A 19,168-nucleotide genomic window follows, 5' to 3' on the forward strand; every position below is an offset into this window, starting at 1 on the left:
CTGGGGGTCAGTGACATAGAAAATTTGTTAATAGGATTAAAAGGCCATCTCATACTGATAATTCTGACAACATTTGACTCATTTCCTATTACAAATGACCAAATAATGCTCAAAAATGTGTTTTCCCAATATAAACTATAGTAAACTTAACCTCCTCCCCAGGGGGAAACTAGAGACCCCAGGGTCATATAATTCACAATTTTTGTAAAGGACCTTAAGACCTTTCTATCTATGAAGAGTATTTGATTCTACCACATCTGTGAGTAGGGAAGAAGATTTTTGAAATTTTACCCCTTTTGGCCCCTCCCACAGCCCCCTGGGGGGTGAGGACCGTATAATTCACAATTTTGATTGGCCTTATGCCTTAGAAGGTTTGTGCAAAATTTCATTGAAATTGCTTCAGCAGTTTTGGAGAAGAAGTCGAAAACGTAAATTGTTTACGGACATACGACACACGATGCACGACGGACGACGACGGACAAAAGGCGATTAGAATAAAATCTATTTTCTCACTTCAATAGCAATGGAAAGGGCTTAATTCCATCTATTTATTCACATTGCATATATACTAAGTATTCATGTATTTATAGTAATATATAAATGATTATATATGATGAAACATTATGCCAATTAACTCACATATGTATTGTTGCTAGAGATGGATGTAGTATGAAAGGTGTATGTGTGCTTGTTTATTTTAATCAAATTCCTAATACGAAACCTTAATTTGATATTCAACTATCAACAGGTATATTTAAATTTACTGTAGAAAAGTTTATAATATTCCACTTAAATAAACAAGAGATCCCAGAGGGATCTTGGCGCCCACCAAAGATTGATCTATGTCTGACAAATGAAAGAGGGATCTTTTCTCTGCTTTTCAAACTTACAATTCTTTTTTCTGCTTTTCAAACTTTAAACTATCAAAATCCAAGATGGTGGTCGCAAAATGCAATAGGCAGAACTAGGGTCCTAGAGGAACCTACATATGATATTTGAGAACAATCCCTTCAATACTTTCTGAGAAATAGCGGTAACAAACTTTAACTATCAAAATCCAAGATGGCCACCGGTCGGCCATCTTGTTGACCGATCAGTCCCAAAATGCAATATGCACAACTGGGGTCCTAGGGGAACCTACATATGAAATTTGAGAAAGATCCCTTCAGTGCTTTCTGAGAAATAGCGGTAACAAACTTTAACTATCAAAATCCAAGATGGCTACCTGGCGGCCATCTTGTTGACCGATCAGTCCCAAAATGCAATATGCACAACTGGGGTCCTAGGGGAACCTACATATGAAATTTGAGAAAGATCCCTTTAGTGCTTTTTGAGAAATAGCGGTAACAAACTTTAACTATCAAAATCCAAGATGGCTACCTGGCGGCCATCTTGTTGACTGATCAGTCCCAAAATGCAATATGCACTACTAGGGTCCTAGGGAACCTACATATGAATTTTGAGAACAATCCCTTCAATACTTTCTGAGAAATAGCCGTAACAAACTTTAACTATCAAAATCCAAGATGGCTGCTTGTCGGCCATCTTGTTGACCGATCAGTCCCAAAATGTAATATGCAGAACTAGGGTCCTAGAGGAACCTACATATGAAATTTGAGAACAATCCCTTCAATACTTTCTGAGAAATAGCCGTAACAAACTTTAACTATCAAAATCCAAGATGGCCACCGGTCGGCCATCTTGTTGACCGATCAGTCCCAAAATGCAATATGCACAACTGGGGCCCTAGGGGAACCTACATATGAAATTTGAGAAAGATCCCTTCAGTACTTTCTGAGAATTAGCGGAAACAAACTTTAACTACCAAAATCCAAGATGGCGGCTGGTCGGCCATCTTGTTGACCGATCAGTCCCAAAATGCAATATGCACAACTAGGGTCCTACGGGAACCTACATATGAAATTTGAGAAAGATCCCTTCAATACTTTATGAGAAATAGCGGTAACAAACTTTAACTATCAAAATCCAAGATGGCTGCCTGGCGGCCATCTTGTTGACCGATCAGTCCCAAAATACAATATGCACAACTAGGGTCCTAGGGGAACCTACATATGAAATTTGAGAAAGATCCCTTCAGTGCTTTCTGAGAAATAGCGGTAACAAACTTTAACTATCAAAATCCAAGATGGCTACCTGGTGGCCATCTTGTTGACCGATCAGTCCCAAAATGCAATATGCACTACTAGGGTCCTAGGGGAACCTACATATGAAATTTGAGAAAGATCCCTTCAGTACTTTCTGAGAATTAGCCGTAACAAACTTTAACTATCAAAATCCAAGATGGCGGCTGGTCGGCCATCTTGTTGACCGATCAGTCCCAAAATGCAATATGCACAACTAGGGTCCTAGGGGAACCTACATATGAAATTTGAGAAAGATCCCTTCAGTGCTTTCTGAGAAATAGCGGTAACAAACTTTAACTATCAAAATCCAAGATGGCTACCTGGCGGCCATCTTGTTGACCGATCAGTCCCAAAATGCAATATATGCACTACTAGGGTCCTAGGGGAACCTACATATGAAATTTGAGAAAGATCCCTTCAGTACTTTCTGAGAATTAGCCGTAACAAACTTTAACTATCAAAATCCAAGATGGCGGCTGGTTGGCCATCTTGTTGACCGATCAGTCCCAAAATGCAATATGCACAACTAGGGTCCTAGGGGAACCTACATATGAAATTTGAGAAAGATCCCTTCAGTACTTTCTGAGAAATAGCGGTAACAAACTTTAACTATCAAAATCCAAGATGGCTGCCTGGCGGCCATCTTGTTGACCGATCAGTCCCAAAATACATTATGCACAACTAGGGTCCTAGGGGAACCTACATATGAAATTTGAGAAAGATCCCTTCAGTACTTTTAGAGAAATAGCGGTAACAAGAATTGTTAACGGACGGACGGACGGACGGAAGGACGGACGGACGGACGGACGGACCACGGACGAAAGGCGATTTGAATAGCCCACCATCTGATGATGGTGGGCTAATGATTGATCTAAATCTAAGTTAATAGTACATAATTTAACAATAATATTATAATGTATACCATTGTACCTCATACAGGAAAGGATCAATATAAGCACTACCTGCCTGTTATCCAATCCTTTTGTTTTCAATAAAATATTTTGAATTAATATATTCAACAGTGTATGCAGATAATTATACACAGTGTATATACCAGGCAATTTGCCTTTCTTTGCAAAATTTCAACAGTAATATATGACAATTGTAACAAACAAATAAAACACACAGAGAGTATTCTAAATTCATTTTATTAAAATTACTGACCAACGGACAGTAACAAGGTACCTATTGCACATCAACATTGACAAAATTAATAATCAATACTAATAGGTATTCATACACATTTTCTTGATTTTATCATTTTGACACCTTTTAATTTCCTATTCAGTTTCATCATCTTCAAAATCAAATTACTCAAAGCACTGCAAATACAACGCAGCAGGAGCAGAAAAATAGAACGAAATCAAATGAATTCCCAAAATCAAAATATATAAACCATTATAAAGACTTTGATATCAATTATTTCAAGAATATTCAACTGATCATAGAAAATACATATATGTTTTGTTTGACATATCTTCAATTAAATTCCTTCATAAAATAAGTAAAACAAGAGATCCAAGAGGGATCTTGGCGCCCACCAAAAAATGATCTATGTCTGACAATAGAAAGAGGTATCTTTTCTCTGCTTTTCAAACTTTTGCAAACATACTACACATAAAATTTGAGACAGATCGCTTCAGTACTTCAACTATCAAAATCCAAGATGGCTCCTTGGCGGCCATCTTGTTGATTGATCGGTCTCAAATCCAAATATGCACAACTAGGGGCCTAGGGGAACCTATATATGAAATTTGAGACAGATTCATTCAACACTTTCTGAGAAATAGCGATAACAATCTTTAACTATCAAAATCCAAGATGGCTGCCATCTTGTTGACAGATCAGTCTCAAAACGCAATATGCACTACTAGACCCCTAGGGGAACCTACATATGAAATTTGAGAAAGATCCCTTCAGTACTTTCTGAGAAATAGCAATAACAAACTTTAACTATCAAAATCCAAGATGGCTGCCTGTCCCACATCTTGTTGACCGATTGGTCCCACAACGCAATATGCACAACTTGGGCCCTAGGGGAACCTACCTACATATGAGAAATTTGAGAAAGATCCCTTCAGTACTTTCTTAGAAATAGCGATAACAATCTTTAAATATCAAAATCCAAGATGGCTGCCTGGCGGCCATTTTGTTGACCAATCGATCCAAAAACTCATTATGCACAACTAGAGCCCTAGGGGAACCAGTACATATGGATTTTGAGAAAGATCCCTTCAGTACTTTCTGAGAAATAGCGATAACAAACTTTCACTATCAAAATCCAAGATGGCTCTTGTTGACCGATTGGTCCCAAAACGCAATATGCACAATTAGGGCCCTAGGGGAACCTACATATGAAATTAGAGACAGATCCCTTCAGTACTTTCTGAGAAATAGCAATAACAAACTTTAACTATCAAAATCCAAGATGGCTGCCTGGCGGCCATCTTGTTGACCGATTGGTCCCAAAATGCAATATGCACAACTAGGGCCCTAGGGGAACCTACATATGAAATTTGAGACAGATCCCTTCAGTACTTTCTGAGAAATAGCGATAACAAGAATTGTTAACGGAAGGAAGGACGGACGGGACGGACGACGGACCACGGACAAAAAGCGATTTGAATAGCCCACCATCTGATGATGGTGGGTTAAAAATAAAATTAAGAAAACAAAAGTCTTATATTAATAAGAAATGAGGTTTTGTCCAATACTCTCGACTCTTGTGTTGCACATCCACTTATTTAGGTAAAACCATGAACACATAAGGGCAGTCTTATAAGTTACATTGCCTTTAACTTAGATCTGTTTTCAATAATTATTTAAAAACATTATTTTAACGTCCACAGAAAGAACCTCTGATTAATTTTTTAATTTAATTTTTTAAAATTTACATAATATTAAGAAATTTTATATCAATTATGTCAATAGGTGTCATTTTCCAAGATGACCGCCAAAACTTTTCAAAAACCTCATTATAGATCAATGGTTAGCGATTCTTCTGATATTTTCATTTTATTAATTCCAATTTCATGTATAAATTGAAAATAAAACATTTAGGACACTAATTAAACTAATTTTTTAAAATTAGTATAACTTTAAGAAATTTTATTTCAATTTGGCATCAATAGTTGTCATTTTCCAAGATGGCCGCCATTTGAAAAAAAAACTTCATTTAAGCTCAGTAGTAAGCAATAATTTGATATTTTTTTTTACTTTATAATTCCTAATTGATGTATCATTGAAAAATAAAATGTTTGCGTTACTAATTAAAAGTGCATCAAGAAAGTCCAATTTTTATTTCAGAATTGCAAAAATATCAAGTAATGATTATAATAACATGAACATGTTGGTGACATGGTTATGGTTATCGCTTGTTTATCTGGTGAACTGTCAATAGCGGAAGTTAGCAGATGCACATGCATCAACCGGAGAAGGGTCCATCCCGCACCTATCTTAATATAGCCGCTTGGCTCAGCCATTAGCGGCTTTAAAAATAACCAAACTTTGTCGGGACCATGACAGGAAAATTTAAGACAGGCTTCAGCCAAATAGCACCATTAAAACACGAGACGATTAAAATGTGTTTTCAAAATGTTGGCAGTGGAGGCCATTTTGGATTTCGAATTAACTCGAAAAATAACAACACTTAGTCGGGACCAATTCAGAATAATTTCTTGCAAGTTTCAGCCAAAAAACACCATTAAAACATGAGAAGATCATAATGTGTTTTTAAAATGGTGGCGGTGGAGGCCATTTTGGATTTCAGATTAACTCGAAAAATAACAGGGACATAGTCATTCAGATCCCCTGCCAATGGAGATATCAAAGCTGAAGTAAGTTTGATTGTGGAGACTTATGTGTATGAAAACAAGAGGCCCAAAGGGCCTTAACAGTCATCTGACTACCTTGGCAATAGTAAAATTAATTATATATGGTGTCACTTTGTCAGGACCATGTCAGGATCATTTTCAATTTCTTTCAACAAATTTTCTTTCAAACAAGAGGCCCAAGGGCCTTAACATATAGGAAATTAATTAGATATAGTGTCATGGTAGCCATCTTCGATTTGTGATCAACCAGAGATGTAACAATACTTTGTCGGGACCATGTCAGGATCATTTCATGCAAGTTTCAGCCAAATCGCACCAGTAGAACTTGATAAGAAGTTCAAAATGTGTTTTCAAGATGGCGGCTGTGGCCGCCATCTTGGATTTCAGATTGACCCGAAAAATAACAACACTTTATCAGGACCAAGTGATTATCATTTCATGCAAGTTTCAACCAAATCGCACCGGTAAAACTTGATAAGAAGTTCAAATGTGTTTTCAAGATGGCGGCTGTGGCGGCCATCTTGGATTTCGGATTGACCCGAAAAATAACAATACTTTGTCGGGACCATGTCAGGATCATTTCATGCGAGTTTCAGTCAAATCGCACCGGTAGAACTTGAGAAGAAGTTCAAAATGTGTTTTCAAGATGGCGGCTGTTGCGGCCATCTTGGATTTCGGATCGACCCGAAAAATAACAACACTTTGTCGGGACCATGTCAGGATCATTTCATGCAAGTTTCAGCCAAATTGCACCAGTAGAACTTGAGAAGAAGTTCAAAATGTGTTTTCAAGATGGCGGCTGTGGCGGCCATCTTGGATTTCGGATCGACCCGAAAAATAACAACACTTTGTCGGGACCATGTCAGGATCATTTCATGCAAGTTTCAGCCAAATTGCACCAGTAGAACTTGAGAAGAAGTTCAAAATGTGTTTTCAAGATGGCGGCTGTGGCGGCCATCTTGGATATCGGATCGACCCGAAAAATAACAACACTTTGTCGGGACCATGTCAGGATTATTTCATGCAAGTTTCAGCCAAATTGCACAGGTAGAACTTGAGAAGAAGTTCAAAGTGTGAAAAGTTAACGCACCGCGCACGGCGGATGACGACGGACGAAACATGACGACTTCGGGTCAGATGACCTAAAAACCAGGTAAAAGTGCAAAAACACTTTGTCGGGACCATGTCAGGGTTATCATTTCATGCAAGTTTCAGCCAAATCGCACCAGTAGAACTTGAGAAGAAGTCAAAGTGTGAAAAGTTAACGCACCGCGCACGGCGGACGACGACGGACGAAACATGACGACTTCGGGTCAGATGACCTAAAAACCAGGTAAAAGTGCAAAAAATGAAAACCTAAAAATAGCAAAAGGTACTACTAGACCATAAAATGAATGTGTCTATGCAGTGGAAATATCTCTGCTGGTTTTAGAGTTATGCTCTGGAAATGAACCTGCTACAAAAATATGATTCTTACACAAAAATCTGCCATTTTCAGCAATGTTTCCATGGTTACAGAAAAGAGTACAAAAAGTGAAAACCTTAAAATAGCAAAAGGCACTACTAGACCATAAGACTAATGTGCCTATGGAGTTCCGTGCATACATCTCAACCGGTTTTCCAGTTATGCTGCGGAAACGAACCTGGTACAAAAATATGATATTTTCATCAATGTTTCCATGGTTACGGAAAAAGTGCAAAAAATGAAAACCTAAAAATAGCAAAAGGCACTACTAGACCATAAGAATAATATGTCTATGAAGTTTCATGGAAATATCTCTGCTGGTTTTAGAGTCGTGCTCCGGAAACGATTCTTACACAAAAATCTGCCATTTTCAGCAATGTTTCCATGGTTATAGAAAAAGTACAAAAAGTGAAAACCTTTAAATAGTAAAAGGCACTACTAGACCATAAGACCAATGTGTCTATGAAGTTCCGTGGAAATATCTCTTCTGGTTTTAGAGTTACGCTCCGGAAAACGGACGGACGGACAGATGGACGGACGGAACCCATTTGTATATCCCCCGCCAACTTCGTTGGGCGGGGGATAACAACACTTTGTTGGGATAATGTCAGAATAATTTCAGACAAGTTTCAGCCAAATATCACCATTAAAACATGAGAAGATCAAAATGTGTTTTCAAGAAGGAGGTGATGTGGCTGCCATTTTGGATTTCGGATCAACCCGAAAAATAACAAGACTTAGCCAGAACCATGTCAGGATCATTTCAGACAAGTTTCAGCCAAATAGCAGCATTAAAACTTGAGAAGTTCAGAATGTGTTTTCAAGATGGTTGATTTTTGGATTAACCAAAAAAATAACCACACTTTTTGGGCCCATGTCAGGATAATTTGACAGGACCATTAAAACTTGAGAAGTTCAAAATGCGTTTTGAAAACGGCGGCTGTGGAGGCCATTTTGGATTTCGGATTGACTCGTAAAATAACAACACTTTATCGGGACCATGTCAGGATACACTACTGTACGTCAATACCATGAAAATGCAATGAAATTTCCTAAATCCCATGTATCTGGCCATGAATTTTTTTTCATGTGTACCCCTGAATTGTTTTAAATCCCATGAAAAATCATTATCATGGCCATGAATTAATTGAATATCCCATGACTATTGACAGTGGTTCTATCAATAATCAATGAAACTGCCATTGAAAGAAATCAGCCTAAGTTAATGGCCATGAATTTCTGTAATGATCACTTTTTCATGTGAGATTCATGGCCATTGATTTCTCAATGATGACAATGAATTTTAGATTAGATGAAAGGTAGTATTTCATGGCCATTGATTTAATAATGATGGCCATGAATTAATAGGAGATAGGAAAGTATTCCGTGTTTTTTTAGGTTGATTCATTAATGAAAATAAAATAATTGAGACTGACTAATCCATGAAAATTTACAATTATGAAAATTAATTAAATCTTAATTAGAACTTAAATAATTAAGATATTCACTAGTAATTTCATATCCTTGCCTTAATTAAGAGACAAGAGAGAGTTTTGTTTGTCAAGGGTCAATAATCAAAGTCAAATGACTCCCTTTTTTCTAATACTGGAGACACATGACTTCTGTTATCTATTTTTAGAGTCATGTGACTTCTATATTTCAATTCTTGAGTCACATGACTTAAATATTCCCGCCTAAACAGAGGAAATCCAAAATGGCTGCTGTGTCTGTTAATGTATGACCAGGAACAGAATTTTCATGCTCAGTAATCTGTAATTTAACACTCTGTAGACAAGTGCTGATTTTAATTCTGATTTTCTAAAGGTACAGCTGTACAGTAAACCATTTGAGATAAAGATGTAATTCTTTACAATTAATGAAATTGCATACAATGGCATTGTAAAATTCTTACAAGTACATGACATTGTACAAATTTGCCATGTGGCTGCATGTTAAATGCTTTACCAGGTATATGTTTTGTTAATGCTAATTGAACTTTCAAACTGATGATTGTTTTAGACTTTTACATTGTATTTTTTTTAATTTTAAAAACATTAGAGCAGATAGTTTTTTATGACAGATTTAGGAAAACTTATCATATCATACTTTAATTCCTTTATCCTAAAATTCATGGCCATGAATGATAAGTATGCATTCTAATGTCAATTTCATGAAAATCAAAACCATGTGATTGTATTGGTTCCATGGCCATCACATCAGACAAGCAATTTTCATGGGTTGAATATTCATGGCCCATGGATTATGTTCCTTTTAAGCGGAATTTCATGGACATGATGCAAGGATAGGTATGATTCATTAAAAATCCCCATGAAATTATTACTAGGTTTCATGGCCATGAATTGAATGATGACATAATTCAATTTCATGGTCAAATATTAACATGCATTCATGGCATTTTCATAATTCTTTATTCAAATTCATGGCCATGAATAATGCTCCTTTTAAGGTTTTTTCATGGCAAAGTTTCATGGAATTTTCATGCATTCCTTTCATGCTAACTATTCATGGCAAATTCATGTGCTGGCATGCAGTAGTGATAATTTCAGACATGATTCAGCCAATTTGCACATGTAGAACTTGAGAAGAAGTTCAAAAGGTGTTTTCAAGATGGCGGCTGTGGAGCCCATCTTGGATTTCAGATCGACCCATAAAATACCAACACTTTATCGAGACCATGTCAGGATTATCACAGGCAAGTTTCAGCGAAATTGTATTGATGGAACTAGAGAAAGAGATCAAAATGTGAAAAGTTTATGCACAGCGGACAACGACGGACGAAACGATGACCATAGGTCAAAACTCGACCGAAAAATATACTGTATGCAATATTGTTAATTGTTAACTACAATAAAATCTTTGGACATCAAACCCATCTTTATAACAATACAGAAAGGTAAATCAACTACTTTATGCAGAAGTAAATATGAAGTATAAAGTTGCACAATTTTGCACCATTATACATTTCTTTAAAATTGCACAGTGTAGATAATCACTCACCACACTAGTTCTATTATCAGAAAAATGTTGTCAGTCATTCCATTTCTTATAGACAGAGTAAGCTATTGCTGCAGCTGTCCCAAGACAAATAACACCAGCAATATAGGGGGAAGCAGTCTTTAAATTTTCCCACAATAGTGTCATTCTCAGATTAGCAATCTCTTTTTGTATCATTTGATAGGTAAGCCTTTGTTTGACTTGATTGTAGTAGTTGTGTGTATATGGATGTTTATCCTGTGAGAAGTATGTCTTGTCCAGACCAAGGAGAGCCAATCTACTAAGTAACACAGTCAGACTGATGTCTGCCACAGTGTACATTGGACCAAACAACCAGAGGTCATCAGCAATGTCAGGACTCGCTGTAAATAAGAAAACAGAGATCATCAGCAATGTCAGGACTTGCTGTAAATAAGAAAACAGTAATTACCACATTAATAATATGTTTAGTATATATATACAGTCCAACCCACTTACTGTGAAATCAGTGATATTGAAATATTGTTTAATTTGAAATGAACAAGAGGCCCATGGGCCTTAAGTGTCACCTGAGTTCGGATACAGTATTAGACAATATCAGGTCTCAAGGCCTCTTAGACACTAGCAAGAAGTCATTAAAAGATTTTAGCCTATTTTACTCCAGTGACCTTGAATGAAGGTCAAGGTCATTCTTGTGTACAGACTTGATAGCCCTTCATCCCAGCATATTGGTCCAATATCTGATCTCTTTCTTCTTCACAAGAAGTTGTTCAAATATTTTAACCTATTTGACCCCTGTAACCTCAAATGAAGGTGAAGGTCATTCATTTGAACAAACTTAGGAGACTAATATGAGTACCCTTTCTGTTATTGAGAAGATGTCTTCTAAATAAAAGGTTACGCACAGCAGATGGTAGAAAGTGCATGATGACGCACAATGCATGATGACAATGATATAATAGCAACTGACCTTCCTTGACACTTTTAATCTGCTGTTCCACGGTATCCATGGTAATCTGTAACTCCTCTAAATGGCGTTGTACCTGAGCTGCATCTGTTATGACATCAAACTTCTGGGCTGCGGTTTGACTTTTCATCAGGTAACTATCTCTCAGAGCAGGGTGTTTGGCTGCTAAGTCTGTTAATACAGCTAGACGATTGGCGAAGTTTTCTGAAACAATATCGAAGGTTTTTATTAAACAAGAGGTCAAGAGGGCCTGTATATTGCACACCTAGTTTGTAATGCCAAGTAATGATCTAAATACAAGTAGCCCTTCATCAGTTACATCTATATAGGCCTATTAAGATATCTAGGTGAGTATGCTTGGATGATTTTGATACAGAGAATAAACTTTCAACTTTCAAACTTTCAATGTGGTCGCACCTAAATAAAACAAGAGGCCCAGAGGACCTGTATCGCTCACCTGGTTTGTAATGCCAAATAATGTACTGAATACAGGTTCATTATTTCTTTTCTAAAGGAATTTGTGAATATTTACCTCTATTTCCCCTTTTGGGCCCTGCCCCTTCTTCCCCATGAGGGTCAGAGTCAAAAATAATACAAATTCTGTTACCCTTCCCCAAAGGATTTTTCTGGGCAAAATTTGGTTACAATCCAAGCAGAACTCCTGCCCCCTGAGAGGTCAGAGCCAAAATTTATACAAACTCTGTTCTCCCTTCTCCCAAGGATGTGTTTGGCCAAATTAGACTACAATCCTTGCAGAACTCTATGACTAGTAGCGATTTAAAGGAAATGTTGAAGGATGGACAGATGGATGGATGATGGACACCACGCCATGACATAAGCTCACGGGCCCTTCGCTCCAGGTGAGCTAATAACAATAAACAAATGCTACCATGTGGCTTCTTTTTTCTGAAATCCTTACATTTTTCTATTCAAACATAACAGTCATATATCTCGTATTTATATCTCACCTCTCATACTCCTCATAACAGCCCCTTGGATTTGACAGCCAGCCGTTGACAGGTGTGGATGGTATATTATTCCATACGTAATAATGTCGACCTCTACCAATTGTAAACGTTTCCTTAACTTTGCAACCTTCTTTCCCAGCAATGACTCCTGGTCTGGAATCAGTTTTGGAACTGAAATGGAAAATATACATTTTATGATACTAATGTATTGATTGCAATATAACTAAAGTCACTTTAAATGATAGTCAAATCTGTGCTAAACACAACCTGTATTAAGTGACCCTCTGTTTCAACAGATCACTTTAATTCCTCCTCAGCATTTTCACTTTAAATCAGAACAAGAGCATCACAGTGTTTGAGAATAGCAAAAGCTCACCTCATAAAGCTTAATCATGCAAGTACATTTTTGCCCATTGGAAATTCTAACAAGAGGCCCAGAGGGCCTGTATCACTCACCTGGTTGTAATGCCAAGTAATGTTCTGAATACAAGATCATTGTTTCTTTCAACTCTAATTTCCCTATGGGGCTCACTCTTTCTGCTCCCAAAATGGAACGTCAATTTCCCCTTTTGGAGCCCTGCCCCTAGGGGTTGGACTAGGCTCATTTATATAAAACATGATTATCCTTTCCCAACAATGTTTCAAATCAAATTTGTTTGCCATCCATCCAAGGGTTAAGGAGGAGTAGGATTTTACAGCTAAAATTAAGAAAATTTCCCCGTATGGAGCTCCACCCCTCTGCCCCTAGGGGTTGGACCAGGCTCATTTATATAAAATATGATTGTCCTTTGCCAATGATGTTTCAAACCAAATATGGTTGAAATCCCCTTTGCTATTTCTATGTTTGAGTTACCTCTCTTACTTTCCTTTTTTGAATTGAGTTGCTGTTTATAAATATTTAAATATAATTTTTTGTGTGAGTTTAAGAAAATTGCTCTTGCACAAATAAATTGTGAAAACAAATAACTTTACCTGAAGATTCCAATTTACTGTCAATGTAGTCAATAATTCTTTCTGGTTCAGTGATAATTGTGTTTCCATCTTTAAGGACAGGAATGTGGGCTCCCTCGGGATTCAACTTCACATACCATGGTGCATTGTGTTGACCAGAAAATAAACTGACCAGTTTGGGTTTGAATGTAACCTCCTTTTCATAAAACGCAAGCAGTACCTAAAATAAACAGCAATTTCATCAAGCTAACAAAGAGTTATATGAAGCTATATTTGTACTAGAACAAGAGATCATCTCTAATTGATGAGTACATGATTCAGATTTAACAAGTTCTGTCTGCTAGCTAGGCTGTGCTCATAAATACTAAGACAGGTTATTTTGAAATTGACCAAGTCTTCTCACACCATGCATTTTCTGATTCGTCACCAATGTCAGCCGTGAGGGATTTCTCTGTCAATCCCTAGGGTATGACAGCCCCAGCAAAACAAATAAGTGGCCCAGAGGGCCTGTATCGCTCACCTGTGTTTAGTACACGCAATTATCACAAAAACCTCACAATTACAAATAGCAAAATTGTCCCCATAATTTGTAATGAAACCTCACCATATAATGATAATATAATTAGTCTACCACGCTAGGCTACTAGCGTTACTAAAGTTCGCAGCGCCATAAATATCGAGTATCGACTAAATCTATTCAAGAAGCTATACTCAACAATGAAATGCATTGGTTTTTAAACTATGATGCTTATTTTATTTATTAAGATTAGCATTGCTATTTTGAATCATCAATGTCAATGATTAAATAAAACAAGAGGCCCAGGGGCCTTATCGGTCATCTGACTATTGGCAAAATACAACACTCAAAGAATATAGTAGTAGCAAACAATTAAGGCAATACAAAGAACTCTTTTAATAGAATAAGTTCAGGTTCTGGTATATTTGATGAATTAGACCATGAATGAAGTTCCCTTGGTCCCCACCATGCTACAAGTCCAATATCCAATCTCTAGGACTCTTACACTTATTTGCAAGAAGTCAGATTTTAGCCTATTTGACCTCTCTGTGACCTTGAATGAAGGTCAAGGTAATTTCACTTGAATAAACTTGGTAGCCCTTCATGACTATTGTGACCTTAAATGAAAATCAAGATCATTCATTTGAACAAACTTGGTAGCCATTCATTCCAGCATGACACAGGCCCAATGTCAGGTGTCTAGGCCTCTTAGTTATACACAAGAAGTCATTTGAATGAAGATGACCTTATAAACAGTCTAAGCTTAACTCTAGCTTAACTCAAGGATGGAGTGTGATACATTGTGTACGTTGTCGTCTGTCATCAATAGCGAGAAAACCGTGGATTTTGCTTGATTAACTGTGAGAGCTGACGTGTTTAAATCTTCCATATACATCTTGACTTCCTATTTAGAGGAACCTTGATATATTTAAAATACATGAGTTATTTATATAGCAAGGAGAACGTCTGAATTAAAATGTAAACAAGATCTATGAATCCTGTCTGAAAATATGTGTTTCAAAATATTCATCTACTTTGATATTTGACGAAGTTGCTTAATGGATATGGCATCTGACTTCTGATGTAATTTGAGTCTTCTTCTTACGTTTTGGATTCGATCCACATCGGACGTTTTTTTCCATTATTATTTTTTCAATCTTTTTATTTTCGAAAATCATACTTGCTTTAGCTGTACATCATGATAATAATTTGTGTCCAATATTATAATGAAAATTATATATTTTAAGTGTATTACGCATGTACATAGGACATACAGATGTGTATAAGGAAAATACACTTTATTCCATAAGATATTTTATTTTGATTATTTTCAGATAATGGTATGCCAGGAACTGGACCAAACAGAATACAGTAAATGCATTAAGCAAAATGAGCGACTGATTCTTAGCTGAATACCTTGAAATACACAATATTCTCAAAATGAATTCTACTGGAAGTTGTTGGTAATACTGGTTCGATTGAAGTACTACCTTACTTGAGTGAAGTAATATCGTTAGGTTCACTTATGTAGTATTGTGCTTGAGTGAAGTAACATGGGGAGTACCCGTATGTAAAAACATGTGCTGAATAAATCTGACAGTGTTCGACGACCGTCTGCGAGTCTTTATTGACAAAACCTGTAACAGACGTTATTCCCTAAGAGTGACAGTGTTATTTGTATTAAATGTAGACGCAAAACGTACTACATTAGTAAATCATGCACATCCAAAGTAACAATTAACAATGACCATAAAGACAGTCCCTATTCTATTAATGGTAGATTACAACTACTTTAATTCCCAAATTCAAATCCTCGGGCCCCATTCCCAAAGCAGTGAGAAAAGGCTCTTCAGTATCTCCAGTGGTGATGGAACATCACTCTTTGTCATCTTCCCGCTGAAACGACGTTAGCGCGAGACGTCGTACGTCACTCAATCACCAATAGATACATTAGTCCCGCACAAACCTTATCGGGTATCGCGTGGTACATTAATTAGTCCCATTAGTATACATTGACGTCAATGTGCTACGCCACGCCACGTTAAATCATGATGTCACTAAAACGTCGTAATTTTTCTGTTTGGTTCAAATTTTATAGGTTTTATAGGTATCTTTGGGTGGCTCTAAAATGAAAACTGTTCAACTAAATAACAAAATCCTTCGGATTAATAAAGCTGAATAATCAATAATCCTTGACCCTTATCACACAATTTAACTAAAATATTGAATAGGACCCTTCGTGGCTCTACTCCTTTGTGTCTATTATTCAGAGTTTTTGTGATTTGTGGCCAGTAATATAAGCTAACAGAAACTTTGAGGCCTATACAGTACAAGACATGATAGTCGCCATTAAATGGTCAATTTCGGAGAAATTGCAGAACTATACATAGTTTACTCTACTCCCCTTTTTGTCAGGGATCTGTGTACCAAATTATGTAAAAATATGTCAAATAGTTTAGGAGGAGTTCGGCGGATAAACAGGTTGGGCACAACCCTGCATATGGGTAACAGTTATCCATTTGAGTAACGGTTACCTGTTTGAGTAATCAATAAGTTACTCAAATGAGGAATATTTTGTAAGAAAAATGCATGAATTTGTTTTAAACTTTTTTATCAAAAAAGGGCGTAATGATTTTGACATGGCACCATTACTAACATAATATAGTACATTATTAATCAAAATGGGACAAACTTCATTGTCTCAATTTCGGTAAAAGTCACAAAATAAACCACCTCCATCAGTCCATTGCTTACTACGGTGCTAAAAATAGAAACCATTTAAAACTCATTTAACCATGACATTTGCACTGAATTTCCATGATAGCTTATACACTGAAGTCAATGGAGAGCACCTAAATTGTCATCTTACAACAAAGTTAGACAACAGATTTTGATATTTCACCCACAGAAGCATAGAGTCTTTGATCAGTTGTAAGGCATTCTAAAAATTATGACGCCCTTTTTTGATAATAATTTTTAAAACAACATTATGCGTTTTCTTTTCACATAATTACTCACTTGGGTAACTTATTGATTACTGCAAACAGGTAACTGTTACTCAAATGGGTAACTGTTACCCATATGCAGGGTTGTGCCCAACCTGATAAACGGTAACCGAGAGACAGACGGCCACAACCCGATCTCAATATACTCCCTCCCTCCTTAGCTGGGGGCGCGGTGTGGGGTATAAAAAGAAAACATGATTACATTAATGGCATACCTTTTGCGATGAAAATGACGTCGGGAAATAGTATAGAGTAAATCTGTTTGACTTTGCTTTTACTTGTGCCATGTCCTTCGTTTTTCGTTTCTGTCGCCTGTAGGGGAGTAGTTATTACCTCGAGATATGTGCATGTAAGACATGTTACGTAAAAGTTTATCAAAGTTTGTTAAAAAACTTAAATGAAGATATTAATAATGATTTGTAACTGTGTGTACAGATTTTTAATATATTTATGGCTTTTTTTGGTATGGTAATATAAAAATTTCTTTATACGGAATTCTCCGAGAACTCTTTTAAAACGGAGGTAAAATATGGGATCTCACTAATTACCGACAAGGACCGACAAGAGACGACAAGATATTGGAATTACCGACAAGAGCCGAGAAGGGTTGGATTTACCGATAAGAAGCCAACCGGAAAGAAAAAAAATCGATAAAGTTGATGATTTTTGCTGTTTTTACATAACACTATTTCAATTTTGTTTCAGATATGTGAATATTGGAGTACATAAAAAAAAACATAAAAAAAACCAGCCAGACTGGTAACATTCCATAAGATCATAAATAAAACAGTACGTGGCTATAAATCCATCACAACACTTATCACAAGGAGAAAGAAGAACTCGAGGTGCACACAAATACAGCTGAAACAAAGCTGTTTATAAATATTCGGGGTTTTTCCCCAGAGCCATCTCAGACTGGAATTCAGTAGCAAGCTAGCTAGCATACCTGAACCCTTTCAGGTCTGCCCTTGCCAATCACAGAAACATATATATGCATAAAAATCATGACATATGTGACAATTATTGATATTTAGATAAAAAGTTTACTTACGCTCCAGTTTCTTGTGTATCGACAGGAAAATTGTGACGATTACCGGGTTCGTACCAGCAGAAACATATATACATAGAGATTGGCAAACTCCTCCATTTTTACGATCAGCAGTTGTACCTCTGTATGTACTTAGGGGTTTTTTAGATAAACTCTTAAATAGTTGAATATAGTAGAATAACTTTGATATGTTGAAAAGTTCAGTAATTTCCAGATGGTTTGAGTACGATTTTGGATAGAAGAAATAATATTTTAACTTATATATTAATAAAACAAAACACACTTCCGGCTTTGAATGCCTGGTTTTCGAAGAACCAGGTAAAATTGCCTATTTTCATGCTTTCAAAAATCATATTAAATACATGAAATGTATCATCATTCGGGAAAACTAATCACAACAAACCATTATATAATGTTTAAACTTTGTGTTGATGCAAAAACAACTTGTATAAAAGAATACACTTAAAAGTATTTAGCCAAGGCAAAATGCCTACAAACCGGAGGTTCCTCTGCCTGTCAACAAATACAAAGAAGGAGTTTCCAATCTCTATGTATATATGTTTCTGGTACCAGTCACAATTAACTGATGATCTATAGTGTCTATATCATGTACTGTTCCTATCAAATTACTCGGTGCAAATATATACAAAAAATACACAGCTAACCTAGCTGTGATTCTATCTATCCCTAAATATTATGATTTACAATATCAATCCTACTGATTACTCAGTGCCTCTGAGTGATCATGATAACTTAACTTCAAAATATACAAACAGCATAAATCATACAGATCAGAATAATTATTAAATGATTAGCAACAAATACTGAGTGATCTATAAGCCTATGCGAGTAGTCTCCCCTACCTCGGGTGAAACAAGACTATATATAAGCTACGATAAAACCAATGTAATATTATTTATTATGAACCTTTCCCTAAGGCTTAACACTACCGAGCTACCGAGTACTCAAAATCACTGTGTACTCACAGTACTCACTGCTACTGAGCACTCACGTTTACCGAGTACTCTCAGAGCAATCACTCCAGCAATGATTCACACACAATCATTACATATTACAGAGTACTATAATCACTAGTACTCTCAATGATTCACGTAAACGCAATCATTCAACGAGCAATCCCAAGGCTCACTTTACAACTTACTCTCCAGAGTATTTAACGCGGAGGAGGAAAGCCTTATTCAGGCACGTCAATCTCCGATCTCAACTCTACTTTTGTGACGTTTACCGGGTCCGATCCAGTCACAATTAACTGATG

General features: G+C 36.6%; 1 protein-coding gene across 1 annotated transcript; it reads right to left on the bottom strand.

Moving 5' to 3' along the window:
* Window positions 1-3,273: 3,273 nt before the first annotated feature.
* LOC138314114 (ganglioside-induced differentiation-associated protein 1-like) lies at window positions 3,274-17,185 on the bottom strand. Its single transcript, XM_069254293.1, has 5 exons — window positions 17,060-17,185; window positions 13,344-13,542; window positions 12,372-12,542; window positions 11,407-11,607; window positions 3,274-10,819 (listed from the first exon to the last, which is right to left on the bottom strand). Exons 1-5 carry the CDS (start codon window positions 17,129-17,131, stop codon window positions 10,491-10,493), a joined length of 972 nt encoding a protein of 323 aa, XP_069110394.1. The 5' UTR covers window positions 17,132-17,185; the 3' UTR covers window positions 3,274-10,490.
* Between the last annotated feature and the right edge of the window lie 1,983 nt (window positions 17,186-19,168).

This window comes from Argopecten irradians, chromosome 2 (assembly GCF_041381155.1).
Source record: "Argopecten irradians isolate NY chromosome 2, Ai_NY, whole genome shotgun sequence".
Lineage (NCBI taxonomy): Eukaryota > Metazoa > Mollusca > Bivalvia > Pectinida > Pectinidae > Argopecten > Argopecten irradians.

Bases quoted from the DNA above. Each gene is read 5' to 3' on its own strand.
- LOC138314114 (XM_069254293.1), bottom strand. From the start codon at position 17,131: ATGGCACAAGTAAAAGCAAAGTCAAACAGATTTACTCTATACTATTTC. The intron at 12,543-13,343 runs GTAAAGTTATTT...TTTCCATTTCAG, and splicing joins CAGTAAATTGGAATCTTCAG to TTCCAAAACTGATTCCAGAC. The intron at 10,820-11,406 runs GTCAGTTGCTAT...TCTTATTTACAG, and splicing joins GATTAAAAGTGTCAAGGAAG to CGAGTCCTGACATTGCTGAT.